The sequence below is a fragment of the Pterocles gutturalis genome, unplaced genomic scaffold (genome assembly GCF_000699245.1).
Source record: "Pterocles gutturalis isolate BGI_N339 unplaced genomic scaffold, ASM69924v1 scaffold26782, whole genome shotgun sequence".
Classification (NCBI taxonomy): Eukaryota; Metazoa; Chordata; class Aves; order Pterocliformes; family Pteroclidae; genus Pterocles; species Pterocles gutturalis.
Window position 1 is genome coordinate 29,642 of NW_010108670.1, and position 22,865 is coordinate 52,506.

Here is a 22,865-nt window from a genome sequence, read left to right on the forward strand (position 1 = left end):
GAGGGATCCCTGCCCTAGTCCTGCTGGCCACGCTATTTCTGATACAAGCCAGGATGCCGTTGGCCTTCTTGGCCACCTGGGCACACTGCCGGCTCATGTTCAAGCTGACTGTTGACCAATACCCCCAGGTCCTTTTCCACCAGGCAGCTTTCCAGCCACTCTCCCCCGAGCCTGTAGCGTTGCAGGGGGTTGTTGTGACCCAAGTGCAGGACCCGGCACTTGGCTTTATTGAACCTCATACAATTGGCCTCAGCCCATCAGTCCAGCCTGTCCAGATCCCTCTATAGAGCCTTCCTGCCCTCAGGCAGATCAACACTCCTGACTGACTTGGTGTTGTCTCCAAAGTTACTGAGGGTGCTCTTGATCCCCTTGTCGAGATCATTGATAAAGATATTATACAGAACTGGCCCCAATACTGAGCCTGTATACCAAATATGAATATATGTATATATATTATACTATACTATACACAAATATACTTCTCTTCACAGTTTCTGCACTAATTGAGGTATCTGATACAGTGATAGATAATGAATAACAAAGTGTTTTTTCCTAAATACAGCTGGTTTGTTTGGGGACATTTCCTTGATATTCTATGAAGGAAACATCACATCTAAGCAGTAGAACAGATGTGATTAACTCTACTGTATACAACTTCAGTATGTACCTCATTTCTTACATGATAATATGTTTAAAATTACTACTGAATTATAAAAAAGCACAAATTTATGTACATTTTGACAGACTGACTAGAAAATACTTTCAGCAGTGGAGCTCAATTTCTCAATATTCTTTTTTCTCTTTTTCCTCCGCTTCAATTTATAAACTCAGTGAATTGTGTGGCTTCTGAAATTGAATGTTCTGTACTGTCAGTGGTAAAGTCTGTAGTTTGTAGTAACTATTTTAAGTGATTTTTTTCCTATGTCACATCAAAACAGTGCTTTTGCTTTGGATCGGTTTATGAACATATTTCTGGAATGCAGTTAAGGTGCTATTTTTCTAGATGATCTTGCCAGCCTTTTGAGATGCTTAGAATGGCTTGTAAATCTGGTCATTTATTATTCACAAAACAGTTAATTATCTCTGTAATTTGAAAGTGATCTGTTTACAAATAGAGCCCAGACATTTCACATAAAAGCTTAGAGTAATATTACAAAACTAACACATGGAAAACAGTTTGTGATTGAAAAAGCAGAGGAAGAAATGGGACAGCATGTTGGGAAGGAGGTGTAGCCGTTCATATGGATAGAATACAAGGGGTTTGCACTGCAAGTTGATTTTTGAAAGCTGTAAGTGTGTGTGAAATGTGTTCTATCTCCAGTTATCTGGAATGATGAAAATCTGAAATGTTTAAGCTTACTTTTCAGCTATGCTGGTGTAGACGAGAGACCTATAAATCATTATTTCCGTTTCAGTGCAAACTGAAATATGAATTTGAACTCATAAACATTTTCATTGCCTGCAGCTTACCTGTCAAGCTTTCAGCAGCTCTTTCTAAAGGATCGTTGTCAAAATTCACCACTGGGAATGTGTCCTTGTGATAAGGTTTCTGAAGAAATCTCTGCCCGACATTGTAATATGCAAGTAGTTTCAGATAAAGAAATGTTAAAAAATAAAAAAATAATTGTTCGTGCAAAGATATGTCTGTCCAGTAGGAGGCTGTCAGTTTCTTTCGTGTGCAGACAAGCTTTTGCAGACTTCATAAATGGAGAGAACAATTTCCCTTCAATTTTGTCAGTGTGAAGCTGTAAGCTGTAGCAGCTGGCCTGTCAGAGTCAGAAATGTGGGGTTTTTTGTTGTTGATTTTTCGTTTGTTTTTGTTTTGGTAGAATCTATTGGTAGTATTTCCTGATTTTCTTAGAGCATCTGTAGCTTTGGAAGGTTATGTAGACTGTTGCTTTTATACACGAAAACTTTTAATTATTCTGTATGCATTCAAATAATTTTTCCTAGTGGGAATATTATTGCATGTAATATAGTTGTTTTGGGCATATTTGAGAAAGATTTAATTGTTTTCCTGTTAAATTTCTGCTGTCTTTCAGCATTTTCTTTCAATCTCCTCTTTTCATGTCTTCTCTGCTCCCATTTTGTGGTTAGTAGGTATGAGCCTCTATGAAGATTCTTGTGAAAACAAGTTCTTAAGCCATCATCCTGGGAAAGATCGTGGTACATTGCCTTAAATGGCAACAGCACCTGATGACAAGGACAAAAGGATTGAGGCTGAGATCAGTTTAAGTAGATAAAAGTCACAAGATTTAAACTATAGAAAAACACTAAATTATTCTGTGGAATTTTTAATAAAGAAGTGTTTCTATTCTCTCCATGCTTGTTTGTTTCTAAGTTTCCTCTGAGAAGCATATAATGAAATAGGCAAAATGCCAGAAACACCTCGGTGAATGTTAATGCTAATTTTTCTGCCATTATATTTGGCTAAACCCTCTTGTTCACTGTAATCTGCTTTTCTGCTGCTTGTCTTCTATGTCTTGCTATTGATTTAAAAAAAAAAACAAACCATAATCAAATGGACTTTTTCTTCCAGTTCATAACTGGACTCAAGAGGACACTCTTCAGTGGCTGTCAGAATTTGTTGAACTGCCCCAATATGAAAAGAATTTTAGAGACAGTAATGTCAATGGAACAACACTTCCCAGGTGAATTTTTCTTCTGGATTACTTTCAGATTATTCCCTGTAGGTTGCTGCTTTAGTCTTAACAAGATATGGTCAAATGCAAGGGAAGAGAAGCATCCTTGCAGTTTTAAAGAGCTGGATGCATTTTTTTTCTGATGAAATATTTCAAAATATAAATGCTTCTTGGCACTCCTTTCATCTTAATTTTGTTTCTTGATTTTGAAGCTTTTATTGATGATCATATAATTCTATATGGTACTGAACTTTCTTTTGAACAACTTCCAATCTATTGTGTGGATATACATCGAAAACTATATGCGGACACCTTTTCTTGAGTATAACTGCTAAATTTGAGTATTACATGTATTTCAGAGTTAATGTCAGAAGTCTGCAAATATACCATTACCTTTAACTATGCCAAATGGATTTGTTTTATGATTATTCCAGAAAGAAAAGAATAGGAAATGTTTGGTGTTTTTCCTTTGTCACATGCTGATATACTTTTTTATAGCCCTCTTGTCATTGTATTTTATCTCTCACTCTTGCATTAATTGCATAATTAAGTCTGTCTAATTGTAGGAAATGCTATGTATTTCTTTCCATAGACTGATTTTGAATATAGTTTGTGGAATAGGTAACATTTTGTTTTGTTCTTAACAGGATAGCAGTAAATGAACATGCTTTCATGATCTCTCACTTGAAAATAATTGACCGGAGCCATAGACAGAAGCTTCAGCTCAAAGCCTTGGATGTTGTTTTATTTGGACCTCTCACACGTTAGTAACTTTTTGGAGTTTTTTCATATCTCTTATTTCTAAGAATTCAACAGAAAATACTTCAGTGATACTCGATACTGTAGGTAGGACAGTTTATCTATTTTGTGGATGTACTGATGGATTGCTTGGCATGTGATGTGGAACTGGGCAGTGAATTAAAGGAGGTTATCAAGATGCTGGGCTCAGGACAAAGGTCAGAGTTTGTACTGTAAAAATTTAGTGAGCTTTCCTCAATCTAATGTATGTTTTGGTATAAAATATGTAGATTGTATAAGAGCAGAGTTGTGTATGTTGTGTGGAAAATGCTCTGGAATCCATTTGAAATGTTCAAAGGTGGTTGTTGGAGATGGTTTGAAATAAATAAGCTGAAATTCTGTTTAGCATCAGGTTCTGCCACCTTTTAGGCTGTCAGGAAGAAAAAGAAAAGTCCATAATCTGTTTTCTGCATCAGTGAACTAGTTAATGATCATGTTATTCTCCGTACAGGTCCCCCTCACAACTGGATGAAGGATTTTGTATTAACAGTTTCTATAGTTATTGGTTTTGGAGGCTGCTGGTTTGCATATACACAGAACAGAACCTCAAGAGAACATATCACAAAAATGATGAAGGACTTAGAAAGTCTCCAAACAGCAGAGCAAAGTCTTCTTGACTTGCAGGAAAGGTATAAAAACTAAAAAAGATAATGTTTAGTTGTATTTTTGTTTTGAGGTTTAGTATAATTACGGATCCTTTGCAGTTGTAAATTATTTGCCTTTGGGTTTTGTTCATCTTCATTTTGCATGGAAATTGTGATTTCAGTGACAATGGATTTTTTGGGTAGAAGTTGCTTCTGGGTATTTTGGCAGGCAATATGAACTTGGGGATGAAGGTAGAGAAGAGAGGTTCAATCTTTTTTACCTACAGATTTAGAAATATGTACTGTTATTTTCATGTCATTACAGTTTACTTTGGAATACTTACATATAAGGAAATGAGAACATTTCTTCTGTTTTTGAGCTCTTAAGGTCGAAACATACCTGGACTGATTACTTTCTATTGCTTATTTAGCAGTGTGAGTTGATAGTCATATCTGGTGCACCTGTAACTCAATCGTCTATAAAGTCTTGTATTTTATAATCTTATTACAACTTTAATGAAGGCTCACCTGAAAGTTTGCATATTTTCTGATGTGGACCTCACATTGTGTGATGTAATTACTGTTGGTTCATGAAGTTTGCACCGTCTTTATTATCACAGAATGGTTGAGGTTGGAAGGGACGTCTGGAGGTCATCTTGCCCAGCCACACCTGCTCAAGCAGGATCATCTAGAACAGTTTGCCCAGGACCATGTCCAGGCAGCTTCTGAATATGTCCCAGGATGGAAACTCTCCCAGGTCCCTGGGCAACCTGTGCCAGTGCTTAGTCACCCTCATGGTGGAAAAAGTGTTTCTTGATGTTCAGATGGAACCTCTTGTGTTTTGGTTTGTGCCCGTTGCCTCCTGCCCTTTTTTGGGACACACTTTCTTCTCCTGAGCACTGCAACTTTTAAGAAACATGCTGTGTATTTTCTCATGTTTTTTGTTCAATTGTAAAGGCTTGAGAAGGCGCAAGAAGAGAATAGAAATGTTGCTGTGGAAAAGCAAAATCTGGAGCGCAAAATGATGGATGAGATCAATGATGCAAAACGGGAAGCTCATCGCCTAAGGGAGTTGAGGGAGGGAGCTGAATGTGAGCTTAGCAGGCTCAAATATGCAGAGGAAGAGCTAGTACAGGTATCTTATCTCCAAAATGTTTATAATTTTAGTGTTGACTTTAAATTGGTCCTGGTTTTAATAGATCCTTGGGAGTGTTCAAAGCAGCATTTCTCTAATGCTAGATTTTAAGGGAAAAATTCTAAGACCACTTAATGATTATCTGTCAATCATGCCATTATCTGGTTAAATAATCCTGAAACTATAAAAAGACATATTCTTTGAATATTAACTTATTATAATGTTGTTGGATTCAAGGAACACAATGTATACAAAAGCTTTTTTTCTGTCCTCTTATCAGATGACAGTAGTTTTGTCTCATTCTTCTGAGTAGCAGTAGATTGGATTTATTGTACTAAATAAAAATGCTGTCTTACAAAAATATTTAAGCTTCAAGTTAGGGAGTATATATCATAAGGGAAAAAAGTCCAAGTATAATGTAGTGTATGGAAATTCATATGCTGTATTTCAGAAATGCCTGACCTGCCTTCCTGACAGTAATTGGCACACACCAAAACTCTGTAAAGCCTTAGTATGTTGCTGTGGGATATAAAGGTGCTTATATTTCACTTTCTTCTGCTGTCAGTTCTAATGATGCTCTTGGTGACGCTGTTATCTCTTTTTGATTGCTAGGTTCGTATGGCTTTAAAAAAGGCTGAGAAGGAGTTTGAGCTGAGAAGTAATTGGTCTGTTCCTGAAGCTTTGCAGAAGTGGCTTCAGTTAACACATGAAGTTGAAGTACAGTATTACAATATCAAAAGACAGCATGCAGAAATGCAACTGGCAATCGCCAAAGATGAGGTACTAACTCTTACTCTTCAACTACTTAAAGACTGTTCAGATCTGTTGCTAGATACATAAAATAGTAAATACAAATTATTCACATACGTGTTTGGATATTTTTTTTCTCCTCTGAGTTGTTTTTTGCTACCTGTAAATATTACTAATATTTTGTCAACTGTGTTAAGTATATAACTTCAAGTCATGTGCGTTTCATTTTATCTTGCTTTTTAGGCAGAAAAGATAAAAAAGAAGAGAAGCACTGTATTTGGAACATTACATGTTGCACACAGCTCTTCCCTGGATGAAGTGGACCATAAAATCCTTGAAGCAAAGTAAGGTTACTTACCAGGATGGATATTCTTTTATGTTTTTTTTTTTTAATTCCTAGAACAATGAAATTTTTTGAGAGTTATGGAATTTAGTGTCTTACTGGTTTTGCACTTTTAAGTAAAACTGTTTAAAAGATATTAAAGTGTGAATATTTGGACAATCCTAATGGATCTTCTGGTATGCTAGAATGACTGCAATTGTGTTGGTTTGTTTTATCATGTAGAACAGTGTATGTAATTTTAATGTGTGCTTTTCTTCAGGAAAGCACTCTCTGAGTTGACGACATGTTTGCGAGAGCGTCTTTATCGATGGCAACAGATTGAGAAGATTTGTGGTTTTCAAATAGCACACAATTCTGGGCTACCAAGCTTGACATCCTCTCTCTACTCTGATCACAGCTGGGTAGTCATGCCTCGAGTTTCCATTCCTCCTTACCCAATTGCAGGGGGAGTTGATGACCTAGATGAAGATACTCCTCCAATAGTTTCACAGTTTCATGGTAAGTAGTGAGCTCAGTAGAAAGACAGGGAAAGGTTGTGGAGGTGTGGGATTTTAAAGTCGGGTGGGAGAAGAGTGCTGTAATCAAACAGGATTGGATCAAAGTCAAAATGACCAAAATTCTATCTAGTATTTCAGATGCATCTTTTGCAACTTGCTTGAAGTGAAAACCAGGTTTTGCAATATGAAGAAAAAGCCTTTATTCACTTTTGGGGCGGGGGGGAGGGAAGTGGGGGACAAATCCAGCTAAGGTTTTGAAAATCTGCTTATCATGCTCGGATTGCCACTTAGACAAAAATTTATAATGAGCAATGCTGAATTTCTGTTAGCGCACTTATTCTTTAAGGTGGAAGGGATGGAGTTAGTCTAGGGTCCCTTGAGGTGCTAGGAAGACCACACCCTCCGAGAGGCTGCATGCTACATAGCTTTTCAAACATCCTTTAGTGGCTGGAACAAAATCCTGTTGTTCAAGGGAAGCTTTCAGAAAGAATGTTTGTGTTTGGATACAGCAAGTTGTTTGAGTATGAGGCAGAGAGGCCAACTGCCGGAGGGAGGGAAATCCAGCTTTGGTTAAACTATGATCCAAAGATATACACTGGGCATTCAGACCACCCTTGTATCTTGAGTCATTGCGTCAATTCAAGGGCTTGTTTCATGGAAGTCGTGATTAACTGGACTCTAGAGGCAAATAAAAAAATGAGCTCCCATGTAGCTATTCAAACCAGTAATATCAAGCTGAGGAATGAGTAGGGAAGAAAACTTTGTCATATGTGTACGTTTTTCTTTCAGGGATTCTCAGAATAAATTAGAACTGTATAGGATAGTTGCCACTTGCTGGCTTGTTTGGTGTGTCTTGGGCACATGTTTTTCTTCTGAATGTGTCAACCTTTTTTCTGCATGCCACATTGAAAAGTTTGTTAGTCCTCTTACAACACTACTTACTGCAAGTTCTGATCACGTTTAAAGAATACTGTCTCTCTAGTTGTCTTCACCGTGAAGGCTTTGATTTAAACCTTAGTAACAAATTTCTTGGATGCCCCAGTAAATTGTGGATGCCTAGAGTTAAACTTCTAAGTCTGTGTGGAGATACTGAAGAGCTCCATTTATTATCATGACTTTCCAGATCGTCTAAAATGACAAAACTCTTAAATGTCTATGCAAGACTTCAGGCTTGTGACTTGTTTAGTCACTCTTCTCATTCAGATCTTGCATAGAGGTGAAGCCAAAGAGCAAAATGCAGTTAGTTCAGAGGAACTACAGTTAGAGAAGGACTGTACAGTTAGTTGTAACTTTACTGTATGCTTTTGCAATTATAGTTTCTTTTTTTGCTAATGTTCTGTTCATTTGGAAGTATTTATGTAATGGATGTTGTCTCAGTGATGAAAGTTACCTGAGTCTTAGTAAAATTACAAAAACTTTACATGTGTTTTTCTGGATTTTGGTAAGGCATAAGAGCCTGATTTTGTTAAAGCGATCACATGAAGGAAGTAGCTTCTCCTTAATTTACCAGCTTTTAAAGTTTCTACTCAGTAAAAACAAACTGGAAACACTTGGGAGTGGGGAAAGAGAGGGAAAATATGCTAAATGATTAGTTGTTGAAACCAGTTCAGGAGTCAAATTATTGTAGGTTAGTTTGGAAACTGCTAAATTATTCCCATCCTTTAGACAAAAATGGTAAATACACATGAGGGAAGGACAGGAGCAAAACAGCTTGTCTCACTCGTGAGGCTTCAGGCAAGGTGCAGCGTGCAGACAGGTCAGTTATGAGCAAGACTGTTTCAGTGTCTGAACCTAAACTGAACTGTCTGGGATGTTACCTCACCCCAGAATCCTTTGATCTCTTAAGATTGACAAAATCTGAAGTCTGCCAGACAGGCTTCTTTGTGCTGCAGCAATTTGAGATGATAGGCTAAAATGGGGTGAAGTAATTGATCTGCTTAATCAATCCTGAGCTGAAAAGGGGATAAAGAAATAGGTGTATGAGACTGATATGAAGTCGTAATAGGAATGTGATAGTGAAACTTCTACTTTTCCATTGACTGATTAGGATTCAGCTGATTCCTTGATTTAGTGAGTTTCATTTGTACTACAAAATTCTAGATGTTAAACTGTCATAGCTGAATCCTTCATAATCCTGTGTCTATACACCTACAATGAACCAAAATGCTTGTAACTTCTCTCAAAATTCACTGAGGGTGCAATCTTGTTCTTTTTTACACCAGTGAGCAGGATGGCATCAGATTTACCTGGACACATAGTAAAAATTTCCTAAAGGGATTCTTATCCTCTTACCTCAGTTCACATTTGCTTTTTTGGGAATATTTTTGTAATGACACAAGCTTAATTCTGAGCTGGCAACACCTGCTTTTCAGGTCAGTAGGGAGTTCATCAAAAGCAAAATCAAAAGTTTGCGTTACATGACAACTGTCGTGCTGGGACTTGTAAACCTTTCTTTTCTGCTCAGCCTGGCGGGAAACAAAGTTTAAATGTTGGTGGTAGTGCAGCTACTTGCTGTTGTGTGAAAGTTATGACAACTCAAACTTTTCTGAGAATCCAGGAAAGGAAACTGTAATTTACCTGTTGCAAAACTGGCACCTCAACAAATAAAATGCATTTTGTCAGACTACACATCCTTGTCTACAAAAATAATTAGATATTTTTTTTGTGTGGTATTTTGGTAAATATTTTAAACATCAGTAAAGGTATAGTCTGTCTTACATAAGCAGTGATGCATTCTGTGGGACAGTTTGAGAAGGAGTATGAGAAATCCTGAGGCTCATAACAGCTAACCTGAAAACAGGTCTGTAGATTTATTTCCATAGAAGTATTGCTGCCTAATCGTCTTTTGAAGGAGAAATTGGATTAGGAACATTTTAATTTGTTATTTCCTGTTAGAGACTTTCCTGGTCAAGTCTTGTGTTGCTGTCTCCACCCATTCTTAGTATTTTTGTTTCCGGAAATTCATAGTTAGCCTAGCCTGGTAAAAGAAAGTGTAATCAAATAGGAAATTCTTGAGCTTAAAATTAGGTTGAATTATATATTTTTCTATCATGTTATATACATGAAATTGGTCTTCCTTGTCTGATGTAACTTTCAACTAGTGCAGTGTATTTTAGTTGACTGTTTGGTTAGGTATACCTACATTACAAAACTTCTACATATTCTTTTAAGCTCCAAATCACCACACAAGTAGTAAAATGCAGGATGTTGTGTAACATACTAATTTCAGCACTGCTATTTTTAGTTTATCAGGGGTTGGGAGTTTCAGTAGAATCTTTCTCTTTGTTCTCAAGAGAGCACAGTGAGACAGAGGTTTGGTGCACGTGGTCAGAGTAGCATTTGGCAGGCATAAAACTGCTACAGTTCCATCTTGGTTAACTGCTTCATCTACTGTAGAATGTATAAGGTGGTGCCAGTCTTTCTTCCCCCTAAACAGTCAAGCAATGTCAAGGTTGTTTAAGAATCACTGTGGCTGAAGCAGATACCTGCTATTTAGTCTTCAGTGTAGGCATTGTTAACATCAATGTCACTTGGAGGGTTTTGGTTTGCTTTTTCTTTGCCTTAGGGTCCATTGTAAAACCTCCCAGCACACTGGCAAGAAGCAGTAGCTTGTGTCGATCAAGACGCAATGTTGTGCCATCATCTCCACAGTCTCAGCATGCTTTGCACTCCCCTGACCCTGACATCCTTTCTGTGTCGAGCTGCCCAGCTCTTTATCGAACTGAAGAGGAGGAGGAAGCCATTTACTTCTCTGCTGATAAACAATGGTACGGAGATAAGCAAACAGCACTTGGAACTCTGATAGGATTATTTCAGACTAACAGTTTAGAAGTAGAAGTTGAACCAAGCCAAAAATTAAAGTAATCTGTAGGATAATATAAATTAATATAGTACACATGGAAGAGAGAGAGTTCTTGTCTGGTATGTGTATGTAAATAGCTAGCATGTCATATACAGTTAAGTAATGTTACAATCCAGGGTGCACTGAACTAACCCTGATTCTCCATTACAATATGTTACTGGCTTTTACATCTGAAACTAGGATCAAAAGCAATGTCAGCTACTGGGCGAAGAGAAGATGGATGGTAACACAATTCTTACAGCATGTTGAGCGTGTATCTACTCTTGTTACATGGCCTCATAGGAAAAGGTTAAATTCCTTTTGGAAGGAGCAAATGAGCTTATTGAAAGGTAGGGACACTTGTCCTGAAGAAACTTTTTGTATATGATAGGCTTAAATCTCCTTCTTTCATTTCATAACTTTTCTGAATTCATGTGCCAGAAAGATAGTTTTTGTTCTTTGAAGTGAGATAAAAATGACTGATTCTGGGCAGATGCTGCTGCCCACAAAAACAAGATCACACAAATTAATTATCTTAAGTTTAGTTAACAACATGATGTAATGCAAGTTGTAAGTTGAAATGTTTAACTCAATGGTTTTTTTAATTAACTATGAAGGAAAAGTGTGGGTGGTGCTTTTAGACTAATGTTATTGATTCTAAATAAATTTCCTTTTTAACTGTATGAAGGAAATAGTAGTTGCATTATGTTTTCTCCTCTCTTTGCTTTGACTCAGGGAAGTACAGGAAACAGGTTCGGAATGTGACTCCTTAAATTCATCCACTGGAAGGAAGCAGTCTCCTCCAGCAAGTCTTGAGATGTACCAGACACTTTCTCCTCAGAAAGTATCCCCGGAAGAATACTCACTGGAGGAATCATCTACAGGAGACTCCTCTTCTCTAACTGCAGATATTTCTAGGGGCTCTCCTGACTGTGTAGGCATGGCAGAAACTAAGAGCATGATCTTTAGTCCTGCAAGCAAAGTTTATAATGGAATCCTGGAGAAGTCGTGCAGCATGAATCAGCTTTCAACTGGGATCCCAGTCCCAAAGCCTCGACACACTTCCTGTTCTTCAGCCAGCAGTGATAGTAAACCCAGCCATGAAGCTGCTTCTGTCCCTAGGATAAGTAGCATCCCACAGGACCTGTACCAAAATGGTGAAAAAACCAAAAAGCCATCTAAAATAAAAAGCCTCTTTAAGAAGAAGTGTAAGTGAGGTGGACAGAAGAAACCTATAGTAATGTTATAAGAACTCTATTTTTTAAATCTCTAGGAATGTAATTCCATTTGAGCATTCCAGACTGGATGCCCTAATGGAATGCTCTTGAGGTCAACTATATTTAACTGACTGTACTGTCAAAGGTTCTGCCAGCTGTCAATGAGAAATCATTAAAAAGTTCAGACAGTTTACATTAATTTCTGCCTATTTATTTCCTTTTTTTTTTTTTTTTTTAGTTTGTCTTTTTTAGTGTTGCTTTTTTAAAATTTTGCTTTGGGTTATTTTTTTTTGTTTTGTTTTTGGTTTAGTGTTTTTTTTTTTTTTAGTTTATTCATAAACCATTTTAAGCCACTTTGGACTTCTAAGCTTTAATGGACTAGTAAGCCTTCCTGGGCTTCCCAAAGTTTCTTGTTTACTGGAGCATCTTCCTGTCTTTCCATAGAGCTAGGACATTTATCTACTGGACTTTAAGAAAAATAAAAGAAGTAGAACTAATTGAATTGCACTACTGTTTTACAGACTGTAAAACTCTCTGCAAGTGAAATTGAAAGACTTGTATTTGACTGAGAAGATGAATCTTTTCACTTTTAGATCTTTTGGGGTTTTTAAGTAGAACTTAGCATTTCTAATTGACTTGATTTCTGGAAATGGAAATGCCATGCTTTTATTATGGGAAGCTTTGTTAGATGCATTTATTATTAGAATGGTTCAAGTCCTGCTGTAAAGATCATGTTTTTCCCAGGACTTTCACTGTGATTTTACTTCAATGCAGGCTGTATGACAGAAAAGAAAAAAAAAAAAAAAAAAAGGAAAACAAACACAAAAAAAAGTAATTAATTTAACAAGAGAAGAGGCTCTTGATTCCTTATGCAAGTGATGGATGTGAAACTTGACTGAGGACTGAAAATATTCACCCTCTTAAAATGCCGAAGGGGGAGAGTAGCTTTTGTTTACAGACTGACAGACAATGGACATTTGATTTGTGAAAGTTTGTACTGTGGTAAAGATAATAAATTGGAAACATTATTGTGCTTGAGAATGTTCCAATTTTAGCTGATGTTTGTTTCAGACGTGTTTCAGAGGTCCTATTAATTGGAAGCTGTTGTAGACCACATTGCTTAAGCTTACTGCTGTGTATAACTTATTATTATATTTTTTGATTAGCTATTAATGTCTTAATGTCCTCCTTTTGTAAGATTTCATACATTTTATTTTTGTATAGTTTGACGACTTAGCTGTTCAGACATGTCTGAAGTAAATGGTATAATTTTATAATGCATACTGTTATACTAAATCATAATTTTAGATATAAAGATAGAAAGGTGAGACTCAATGCTTCAGATAAAAGCAATTTTTATGTTAAGCTTTTATAGGGAGAGATTAAATTACTATGAGGTAACAAGGAAGCCTTCTTAGTGCAACAGTAGCTAGTTGTTCAAAAACTTCTTTTTAGTTTTTTTTAAATGGAGACGACAAATGTACTGCTTGAGCAATGGTGCCTTTTAATCAGTTTATCTGAAAATTTTAATGCTGAGCAGGAATTTCTTTTGAGGTACATTCCAAAGAAATACTTCTTGCTCTAGTGAACACAAGCAATTTACCCAGTGATGACTCAATAGTTTCAGCTCTTCCAGAGAGGTATTCCAGTTGCCTCAGTAACAGGTGCCACTGCCAGGGACCTGTGATTAGGGGCTTGCTTCTTGCCAATATGTACATGCTGTACTGTATGAAAAAATTAATTCACTGACTGCCTAAATGTTTTTCTAGTAAGGAGCCTTCAAAACCTGTAGCTAATTGAAATCAAGTGACACATGTCTTTTCTATCATTTTCTATTTAGGTTCCACTGTACATAACCAATGTGTTTTGTTCTCGAGAACTGGTGGTGATGTTAAGAGAGGCATTTACTGTGGCTTGCGAAACTGTTAGAAAATGGGATGGAGACCTTAAATGTGCGAACACCTTGAAAGTCCTGGTACATTGATTAATTCCTTAAGAGAACAGAATTCATAGTTTTACTGTCTATCAAAGAATGATTGTCTGTAATCTCTACAGAAAAACATAGGAGGAATCAACTGTTTGGTAAGGTTTGGAGAAGAGAAAAATTGGTGGAGTAGAAAATAATGAGAATATGGTATTGTTCCATTGTTCTCTGAATCATCAGATTGAACAGCTTTAGCTGCAAAAAAAGTCACTGCAAGGTTACAGTGGTCTCTTTGAACAGAGATTGTACACTCTCTACATGGTAGACAAAAAAACCCCAGTGCTGCAAAAGGACTTGTGCCTGAGAACCATGTCAGTTCTGAGCCTCCAGAGTTGCAGTTAAAAGCCTGATAAAGTAGTTGAACATGTACAAAGGGAAAAAATACATAAAAGTAGGGAAACTTATTTTACCTCCCAGACAGCATGAAGGCTACTGCCAGAAAAATGTTCAGTTTTGATGTCTGCACTTGAGAAGGCTATAGCAATAATTGAGTTTAAAGTAAGTTCTGGAGCTGGACAGTAGGTCTTGCAGTGTGAGGTTTGAGGAACTCTGTCTCTGTCATTACCAAAGAAGATGAAGTGGCATGTTGAAACTGGAGAGCAAATATTTACACATGGAAAAAAATATCTGGTACCGAGGAGTGGGAGAACAGCACTTCTTAATCCTGACATCAAAGTCAAGCAAGCCTAAATACTGAGAAGCCAAAACAGACAAATTAATTTTTCTGTAGTAAGTATAACTAAAAATTGAAGTAGAGGAGTTAGTTTAAGTGTTAAGTATCTTTTTAAAATATACAATTTAACGGTCTTCTGGAAAAAATAAATTATGGCATCCTACAAACAAATCAGATGAGACAATCATAATATAGATTTTGGCTTCAAAATGGAAAAATTTTGGAGCACAGACTGCTCTCAACACTCAGTTTATCACCAGCTGTCCTGTAACTTTAAAGCTGCGACTTAATTGATATTATAGAACTAAAAGCTTAGGTCTATATGGTCAGAAGTGGTGAATATTGTATGTTGGAGCACAAACTGTAATTTTGAGTTCATAGGGTTTTTTTTTAAATAATTTTAATAGACCCCTTGCACATCTTGCCACCTAAATTTATCCACAATCTAAGAGACTTGCTGACTTGCTTTGCTCCTATTATGGCTACTGTAGAAAAGCTCATCTTCAAACTGTTAGCGTCCTTTTGCTAAGGTGTGTTGAGAGCACTGACTCTAAGGTAGATCCTCACTGGCAAACAACAAATCCAGTCTTAGTGTGGAAGTACCTGGCATATGTCAACATCTCAGAAGTGAGACAGTGTGCTTTAAAAGGTCCTCCATTTTTCCTCTGTTTGCTTAACGGTGTAACTTCAGCTGGCTGTCAGTAAGTCCAGCCAGGATTCCAACCACTAGGATTTCTGCAAGACTTGGCAGTCATTCAAGACAATCATTTTGTGTCCTCATCCTTAAACTGGCCGAGGACTTCCCAAGTTCTAAACTCAGAATGGTTGTGATCAGAGTTTTGGGTTTGTTTTTGTTTTGTTTTGTTTTTGTTTGAGGTTTATAGCTAAAATCCATGTTCTATTTTAAATTCTTCAGTATTCTTCAGAAGATGAGGATCTTTGCTTTCTTAAATATTTCATTAGAGTCCTTTGTCAGGACAGCAGCCCCTTTGTGGAAACTGACTAAAAGGCTTTTCCATGAAGAGGTTACCATTTAAGTCTTTCACTTTTAAAAGGAAGAAGTGTCAAGTGTGTGGTTCTCCATAAAGAAGAAGGAAAAACAAAAAACCACAAACCCTAATTCTTCAAAAACTGAACAAACCCAAACCTTTCCACAATTCTCACTAAAACTATGTGACACTTCTTTCCTAATAGCATAACAATTTTAGGAAAGGCATTTCTGGTTGCTGTGGGGAATGCTTTTGACCAGTTTACAGTGGACTTTGAGATTGAAACAGATTATTCTTTTTCCCTGCTCAGTGATGGCATTTAAAATCGCTCATTGGCAGTTCCAGGCATTTGTCAACTTTCCTTTCCCCACTTCAGTGGTATCTAGGTGGCAGATTACTCTTCACTTTCTGGGCAATTTGCTGAAAGAGGGAAGATTGATTCTCCATCATAGTCAATGTAACAATGTTATAGTAAGAATATAGTTCCTCATTTGGAAGCCTTGAAGATGGTGAAGCCAGGGTTACTTTACTTCAGTTTTCTTATGATATTTATGGATGCCAGCTTGAGTTAGGCATTAACTTATGACTGATTGAAAGCCCAAAAAGACAAAGTTAATTAGAAATGTAAGCTTTCAAGATTTTGCCCTTTAGCCTCCCAATATTTTGGAAAACAGCATGCATGGGAGAGAGATGAGCTCTAATTAGCATTTCTCATACCATCAGCTTTTAGAGCTTTGGGATAGTTTCATTCCATTTCCAATATATATTGCTGGAGAGGGATTACTACCTTAATTTTATTATGTATGCAAAGAAGCATTTATTTTTCATTTACTTAAAAGCAAGGGAGAAGAATGTAAATGAACTGAATGCTCAACTTTTTTTTTTTGGAAGCTAAATAGAGGAATTACTGGTTCTTGGACCTCTTTACTATTTGCTTATATCCTTGTACAATATGTTAAATAGGGTGAACACAATTTTCTAATCTGTTCCAGTTGCACTGACTAAAGTGATGCATTACGATCTCGTGTTTGAAACACTGCTTGCTCTGAATTGCTGTAGGCATTTTAATCCCGGGTGTTGCATCTTCATTGAACAATGGTTAAGCCTAGTACGGCTGTTTGATTCAAAGTGCTGGTAATCTTTTCTACTAGTGACCTAAAGACAGATGTTAGTATAACCAATAACCAAAAAAGTCTTCCCAATAAGCGTTGGACTGCCGGCCAGCGTGTAAATGTTTAGGTGACCGTTCTTTGAAGCTTCAGTAGCAGTTCAACAGTGTCATACACATTTTCAACAGATGGCTTTCCATTCCAGCCCTGTAGAGATGGTGCTGATCTGAAACTCCCCTTAGTCCTCTTTGCATAAACAGAATGCCCTGATTCATATAAATTGTAACAACATTAGCCTTTAAACTTTTATTCCCAGCTGTTCTTGCATCTGACATTACTTAAGCAAAACACTTAACTACTTACGAGCCCACTTCAGTCTTTCAGAAATAAAATGGATTTGTGTTACATTTTTTCCCTCTACAGCTTTGAATCACAAGTTTACCAAATTGTGTGCATGTTCTGTGTATTTAATGCTTCTCTGAAATGAAAGTGGGAAGGCTGGTCTTTCCTTAGATGTTAAGGAAAGCACATTTGAGAAGGGTAAAAAGAAATTCCTCATCTGCTCCTAAGTCAGGAGACCTAAGGAATGCTCACAACTCACATTGCTGGAGATGAGAGGTAGATTCAGTCTCAAGGCTTTCAGATCAGTAGCTCTTTATCCAAGAAAAAACACTTCTTTTACACATACTCTGCAGGGCATTACCTTCATATTTCTGTTCCATTTGTGACCCAGCTAACAACAATGCTAACTTATGTGATTGCCAGGCCTCGGAGCAGTTTCAGATAATGATTTCAGTAGTGTGTCTTAAAGTTAATTTTGGTTTAATATGTGCTAAATACATCAGAATTAAGACTTTGTCCTTTACATTCCTTTTATTTTAATTCAACAGAGAGTTCTTTGTGATCTCTGTTACAAAAATAAACAGGTACTGATGCTTCATTCATGGTCATTTTTAGAATACAGTATTTTTTTCAGCTGAGAATTGCTAATAGATAAGTGGTAGATATTTGCTTTTAAGACCAGATCATGGTTGGATATTGTTGTAATAACACTGTTGTACTTCAGTTGAACTAAGTACAACATTGACTGGTGCAATTTATGTATGAGTGTTAAAGTTATCGTTCTTAAATTCTTAATTTGTTTTTTTTTTTAGTTGTATCTTGATGCTGCACGATTATTTTCAGACTTGAATTAATTTAAAATTAAGGTCAGTACATCCAGCCCTACAAAAGTCAGTCTTCAGTTGTCAGCCATAAGTCCATTCTTTCTGAAATGAATTAAAATCTTGAATATTTGTGCTAGTTTGTTAGCTTGTTCGGTAGTAGAATGGGTTCCTGGAAGCCTTCAGGTAGAAGGCAGAGAACTTCTGATGTGAACCAGGTAACCCATGTTTTCTATCAGCTTTCAAATCCATCTCCCAATAAGACTGTCTCCCCAGGGGAATGTAGATGTACTTACTGCTTGGAACTTTGTAGTTAATTATATTTGGCTGTCTAATTGTAATAACTTGCATGTGTGCTATGCTTGCTTGCTTTTCAGTAGCTGACAAAAGCTATAGAAGATCTTGGGGGTTTGTTTAAAAAAAATTACTGTGGGGTTTTTTTTCTTTTTTTTTTTTTAAAGACTGGCAAGAGAAATCTGTCAGGCTGTGAACTCATTAGAACCAACAAAGATTGCAGATTTTTGTCTTAATAGAATTTTTAAAATAGTTCTTAATGAAATTAATTGGGTAGTGTATGTATTTTCACATTGTTCTCCTCCAAGCAACAAAAAAAATACCCTACATTTCAGCAAGGCTATTTGGGAGGTGTCTTGGCCTGTTTTGGTTTTTTTTGTTTTTTGTTTTTTTTCCTTTCAATTTAAAAAACATTGAGTTGTAGTTAGTGTTCACCATATTAATGTCTGACTCAAAAGATTAGCAGAATTTGAATGACTTGCATTGTTTTGTTTAATTACAGCTTTATAAAAATGTAGATACTTGCATAAAGCCTGTCATTGGATATCAGTATGTTTCAATGACCTAGCAAGAAGAGGACCAAGACAAGTAAATATGTGCACAATTTAAATCTTTGAGATGCTTTACTGTTCTGGGAAGACATGTTTTTCTCCATGTAGATTCTGCTCTTCCTCTATTTGCTCTTAGCTTCTATTTGTTTTCATTAGTTGAACTAAAATAAGAAACAAAGCCCTCAGACTGACTAGTTTCTGTCTCCCTAATATATACACACTGTACTTGCTTTTAACCTCATCTACTGCATGTTTTTAATGCTGTACACAAATGCAGTTGGAGTATTTCTTTGGTGTTGTACAGCATGATGCATTTCATTCCCCTTTCTAGTTTGCTTCCCATGAGCAATATATTGCTTTACAACTGGAAAAACTGAGGTTTTGGGAACTGAGTCTGTTTGCATATATTTTTTTTTTTTCTGTGAGTCTTATGAAAAATGTCCTGCTTGGAGAGTCTCAGACAGTATTTTCCTGTGTTTATTCATGTTACTTTGCTTTATTTTATAAGTGGATATTGATTTTCTGATGTGTTGTTACACTTAATGTTGAATAAATCTGACTTCCATTTTGAAAAGTGAAACTGTGTTAGTGAAAATGTTATGTAATGTTAATCTATCTTAGATTGTTCCAAGAGTATATAAATTTTGATTTAAAAAAATATAATTTAAACTTGAGATACATTGTTGTTGTTCTGCTTAGGTTTCTGGCCAATATTTCTTTCTTCATGTTGTTGTTAAAGCTTGACAGCAATACTACTGAGAAGGGAAAGGTAGAGACAGTTTTGTTTGGCAGCTAGGATGCTACGGTTAGGCTTGGAAATCCTGAGTCCTACTGCTTTTGATTGAAAGAGCCTTTCTGAGTTTAAGTTGCTTTGTGTTTTGAAGATTTGGGATTTTGTGGGTTTTTTTCTTCCAAACAAGGTGAAAAGCCTTTCCAGATGACTGTTGGAATAATGCATAGCCTTGTGATTTTGAGTATGAGGATTAGTTTGAGAACCTGTGGCTCTCTACCAAAAAAACCAAAAACCAACTCCCAACTGTTATTTAATATTCCTTTTAACTTGTAGCAACTCTGAAAATGAAGAAGCACTAGCTATACATCAAGAATAGCTTTTTAAAAGTGTCTTTTCTTACAATCAGAAGTCCCATCTATGTGGAGGTGACAAGACTGCAGTGAGATAAATCAATGAGTGACAATACAGGTGTGGACCATGGGATCCGTGTTTAGAAAACTTACAGTGCAAAATAAATTAGTTTTTCCTGGATAAAAATAGGATACTGGTAATAGAATCTGTATATAAATTATTTGCAGTAGTAGTTGTCTAATATAGCCCTCTTCAGAAGCAATGCCTTGGTGTGTGTGACTTGGTCGCTGGTTTCACTTCAGTTTGTCCTTAGTTAAGTTCTTGATTAATCAGTGTTAGCTGTTTATCAGTTGAAAAAAGTGTATGGGCTGTCAAAACCTAAATCAGCTCTGCACCTTCAGAGAGTTAAATACATTTCTGTTGGTGACCCACTGTTAATTTCTCCTGCAAATTCTGATTGAGGTATTATAACATAGCTTATAAAAGATGTTTTATTTTACTGCAAGACTTGGCACCCAAGCAAGTGGAACGCAGAGCGTTCTAATCCCATGGGATTTTATTGTGCTTTGCTTAATTAACAACTTCATCAAGCTGGTATTCAGTCACTGAAGTCAGGTTTTTGTTTTGGGGTTTGGTTTTTTTTTGTTTGTTTTTGGTTTGGGTTTTTTTTTTTTTTTTTTTTTTTGAGGGACTGCTTTTGATTACTGTTGAATCAAAGTCCATTTCCTTACCCTGATAAATTTAGGCTTTTAAACTGACAGTTTTACCAGTTCCACTGGGTGATGGCATTGCTTGTGAAATTCTGTAGCATCCTGCTTTGGGAGATGGAGAATGTGGAATAGGGTTGAAATGGGACAGCTAATCTCTTGTAAGGTCCTTTGGGTGTTGAGTTTTTCCTAGGGATAGAGTGCTCCAGGTTAAGCCAGTCTGGGTCGGTTTCATAAAGGTCTCCATACTCGCTGTTCTTTTTGAGTACCTTGTAAGGATGTGCTACGTATCTGCTAACAGAGCTGTAAACTGGAAAATATTTCCTTGTTCAAGGAATTTGTCTGTATTTGAAGTAAAGTTTAGCTGAATTCCCTACTGGCTTAATGCTGCAGTACTTGTCTGCTTCAGTCCTGTTTCGGTCCTAGTTCTGTACTTAAAATTATCACTTTTTCCGCAGTGTTTCTAGTAGGAAGTTAAATGGTGAAATCATAAATCTAAAATATAAATATAGTTAACTTCTGAAGTCCAGGCATGTCTGTATTCTAAGAGGTCTTATCTTTCAGCTAGTGGTTGATAATATTCTGGAAGCAATCTCTGAACTTCATGCTGGATTTCCATTTGTTCTCTATACTACTTACATCTTACAAAGCTGCACATTTTCCAGTTTTTGTCATTGGTTTTATACAGCAGAGGTTTAGCAATTGGAGAATTCTCCAGAAATTGTAAGTTGCAATTGCAGCATGTGGGTGAAGGCATGTGAATACATGTGTGAGTGAAGAAAGGGGCTGGGGACAGGGGCACCAGAGAAAGTATACCGTTATTTGCGTGTGCTCTGAAATGCAAGAGTCTGGAGGAATGATTGGAAATATGAGGTATACATGAGGGAAGTTTGAACAGAGACTATGTAATTTCTGAAGCATTCTTCCCCTACTGCTTTCATGAAATATATCCCATTTTTAAGGTGTAGAGATAAAATCCTAAAGAGGATTGTGAATGAAAACACTGCTTTGGGGAAAAAAAAAAAAAAAATCTGCTTTCTGCTTAACGTTTAGAATGTGTTAATCTTTTTGTGAGAATTTTAGAGAAAATAGTTTGAGAAAGATAAATAAAAGATCAGAAATAACATTCCATCTCCAGTGGTATATCTGATGTTACCTGCCAGGCATGCTGGAGATAGATGACTACCCGAAATCTCTACAAGAAATAAAGAAAACAAACCAACCTCCAAACTTGGTGGTGTTTAAAATGTTTATTTTTTTTGGTATGCAGTTGCCTGGGTAGAGCATATAACAGCCTGGATAACTGTAGTTTACATTGCCAGAAATTTTGGTAAATATCTATCTAGAGTGTAAGCAGCAGCAGAGACATAGGAAGGAAACACTGAGTTTTGATGAAAGTTGATAAAAGTTAATGTATCACCAGTACCTAGTAAGCAAATGGCTTCTGAATGTAGACTTTTTCTAATGAGGTTCATGGCACTTCAGGAAGTCCTTGCATTTGTAACTGGGCGTTGCTGAATTGTTCAGCCAGAGGCATGCTTTAACTTTGTCGTTTCTGCTTTGATATATGTCTTAAGTTTTGTAAACAGCAAAACTCAAAATTTAATATGTAGAAGTAAAAAAAAAATAAATCCCCAAGCCCAAAATCCTCAGTTGAGAAACTTCAAATAGGAAATAATACATCCTTTTAGGACAAGTTTTCTAGTGCAAACTAGCTAAATATTAGTTATGTTCAGTGATCTTGATTTCTTTTGATAAGCTGTTCAACCCATCACTCCCAGCATCTGTCTCAACATGAAATTGTGTTTTGTGGTAAGTATTTTGGATGAGGCTTTGAGCAACCTGGTCTAGTGGGAGTGTCCCTGCCCATGGGAGAGGGGTTGGAACTAGATGATCTTTAAGGTCCCTTCCAACCCAAACCATTCTATGATTCTATGAAATATGACTGCTTTTTGTCTTGTGTAATGCAAAGAAAAATTTCTGCAGTGCAGTCTATGCCTTGAAGTGTACCTCTGCAATCTCCATTGTCTATATTAGGCCTGGGATACCTCTGCTGCTTTGCTGCTGTCAATGTACCTCCTCAAGTTACAGGCAAACCTAAGTTTTTTGTGAAGTTCAAAGTTTTTCATTGAAATTTGATTCTGTCAAGCCTGCAAGACTTCATTCATAGCAGGTCTGGCCAGAGCTACTGGGTGTTGCTAGGGATCATTGTCTGAGGCAACTTCTGTAGCTGCGTAGTGCCATTGCTAATATTACCTATAGACAAGTATACTGGTTTCATTGTGCCTCTGCAGGGAGTGGAGAAAATTCACATTCACCAAAATGTTGAGGCTTTTTCTATCTAAATCATGCCAATATAAATTAAGAAAAAGCCTTGAAGGAGCTCTAGTTATTCCAGTCTTGAGTCAGGTTATTTTCTTGAAAATAAAAAATTAGCATTACTTTGTCTTTCAACATCCCAAACTAGCACGAATGAAGGAGAATATAGAAGTTCCTCTTGCAGA

The 22,865-nt window shown here is 36.7% G+C and overlaps 1 protein-coding gene across 1 annotated transcript in view; it reads left to right on the top strand.

Annotated features, from left to right (window-relative positions):
- The window catches only part of STIM2 (stromal interaction molecule 2), a 27,996-nt gene extending 15,952 nt beyond the window's left edge, over positions 1–12,044 (top strand). Inside the window, exons 3-11 of the mRNA XM_010072728.1 lie at positions 2,540–2,651; positions 3,290–3,405; positions 3,892–4,069; positions 4,982–5,159; positions 5,772–5,939; positions 6,153–6,253; positions 6,512–6,750; positions 10,315–10,516; positions 11,326–12,044. Of these exons, the coding sequence (XP_010071030.1) occupies positions 2,540–2,651; positions 3,290–3,405; positions 3,892–4,069; positions 4,982–5,159; positions 5,772–5,939; positions 6,153–6,253; positions 6,512–6,750; positions 10,315–10,516; positions 11,326–11,806 (1,775 nt within the window). The 3' untranslated portion in view covers positions 11,807–12,044. The remainder of the gene's footprint in view (positions 1–2,539; positions 2,652–3,289; positions 3,406–3,891; positions 4,070–4,981; positions 5,160–5,771; positions 5,940–6,152; positions 6,254–6,511; positions 6,751–10,314; positions 10,517–11,325) is intronic.
- Positions 12,045–22,865: the final 10,821 nt, after the last annotated feature.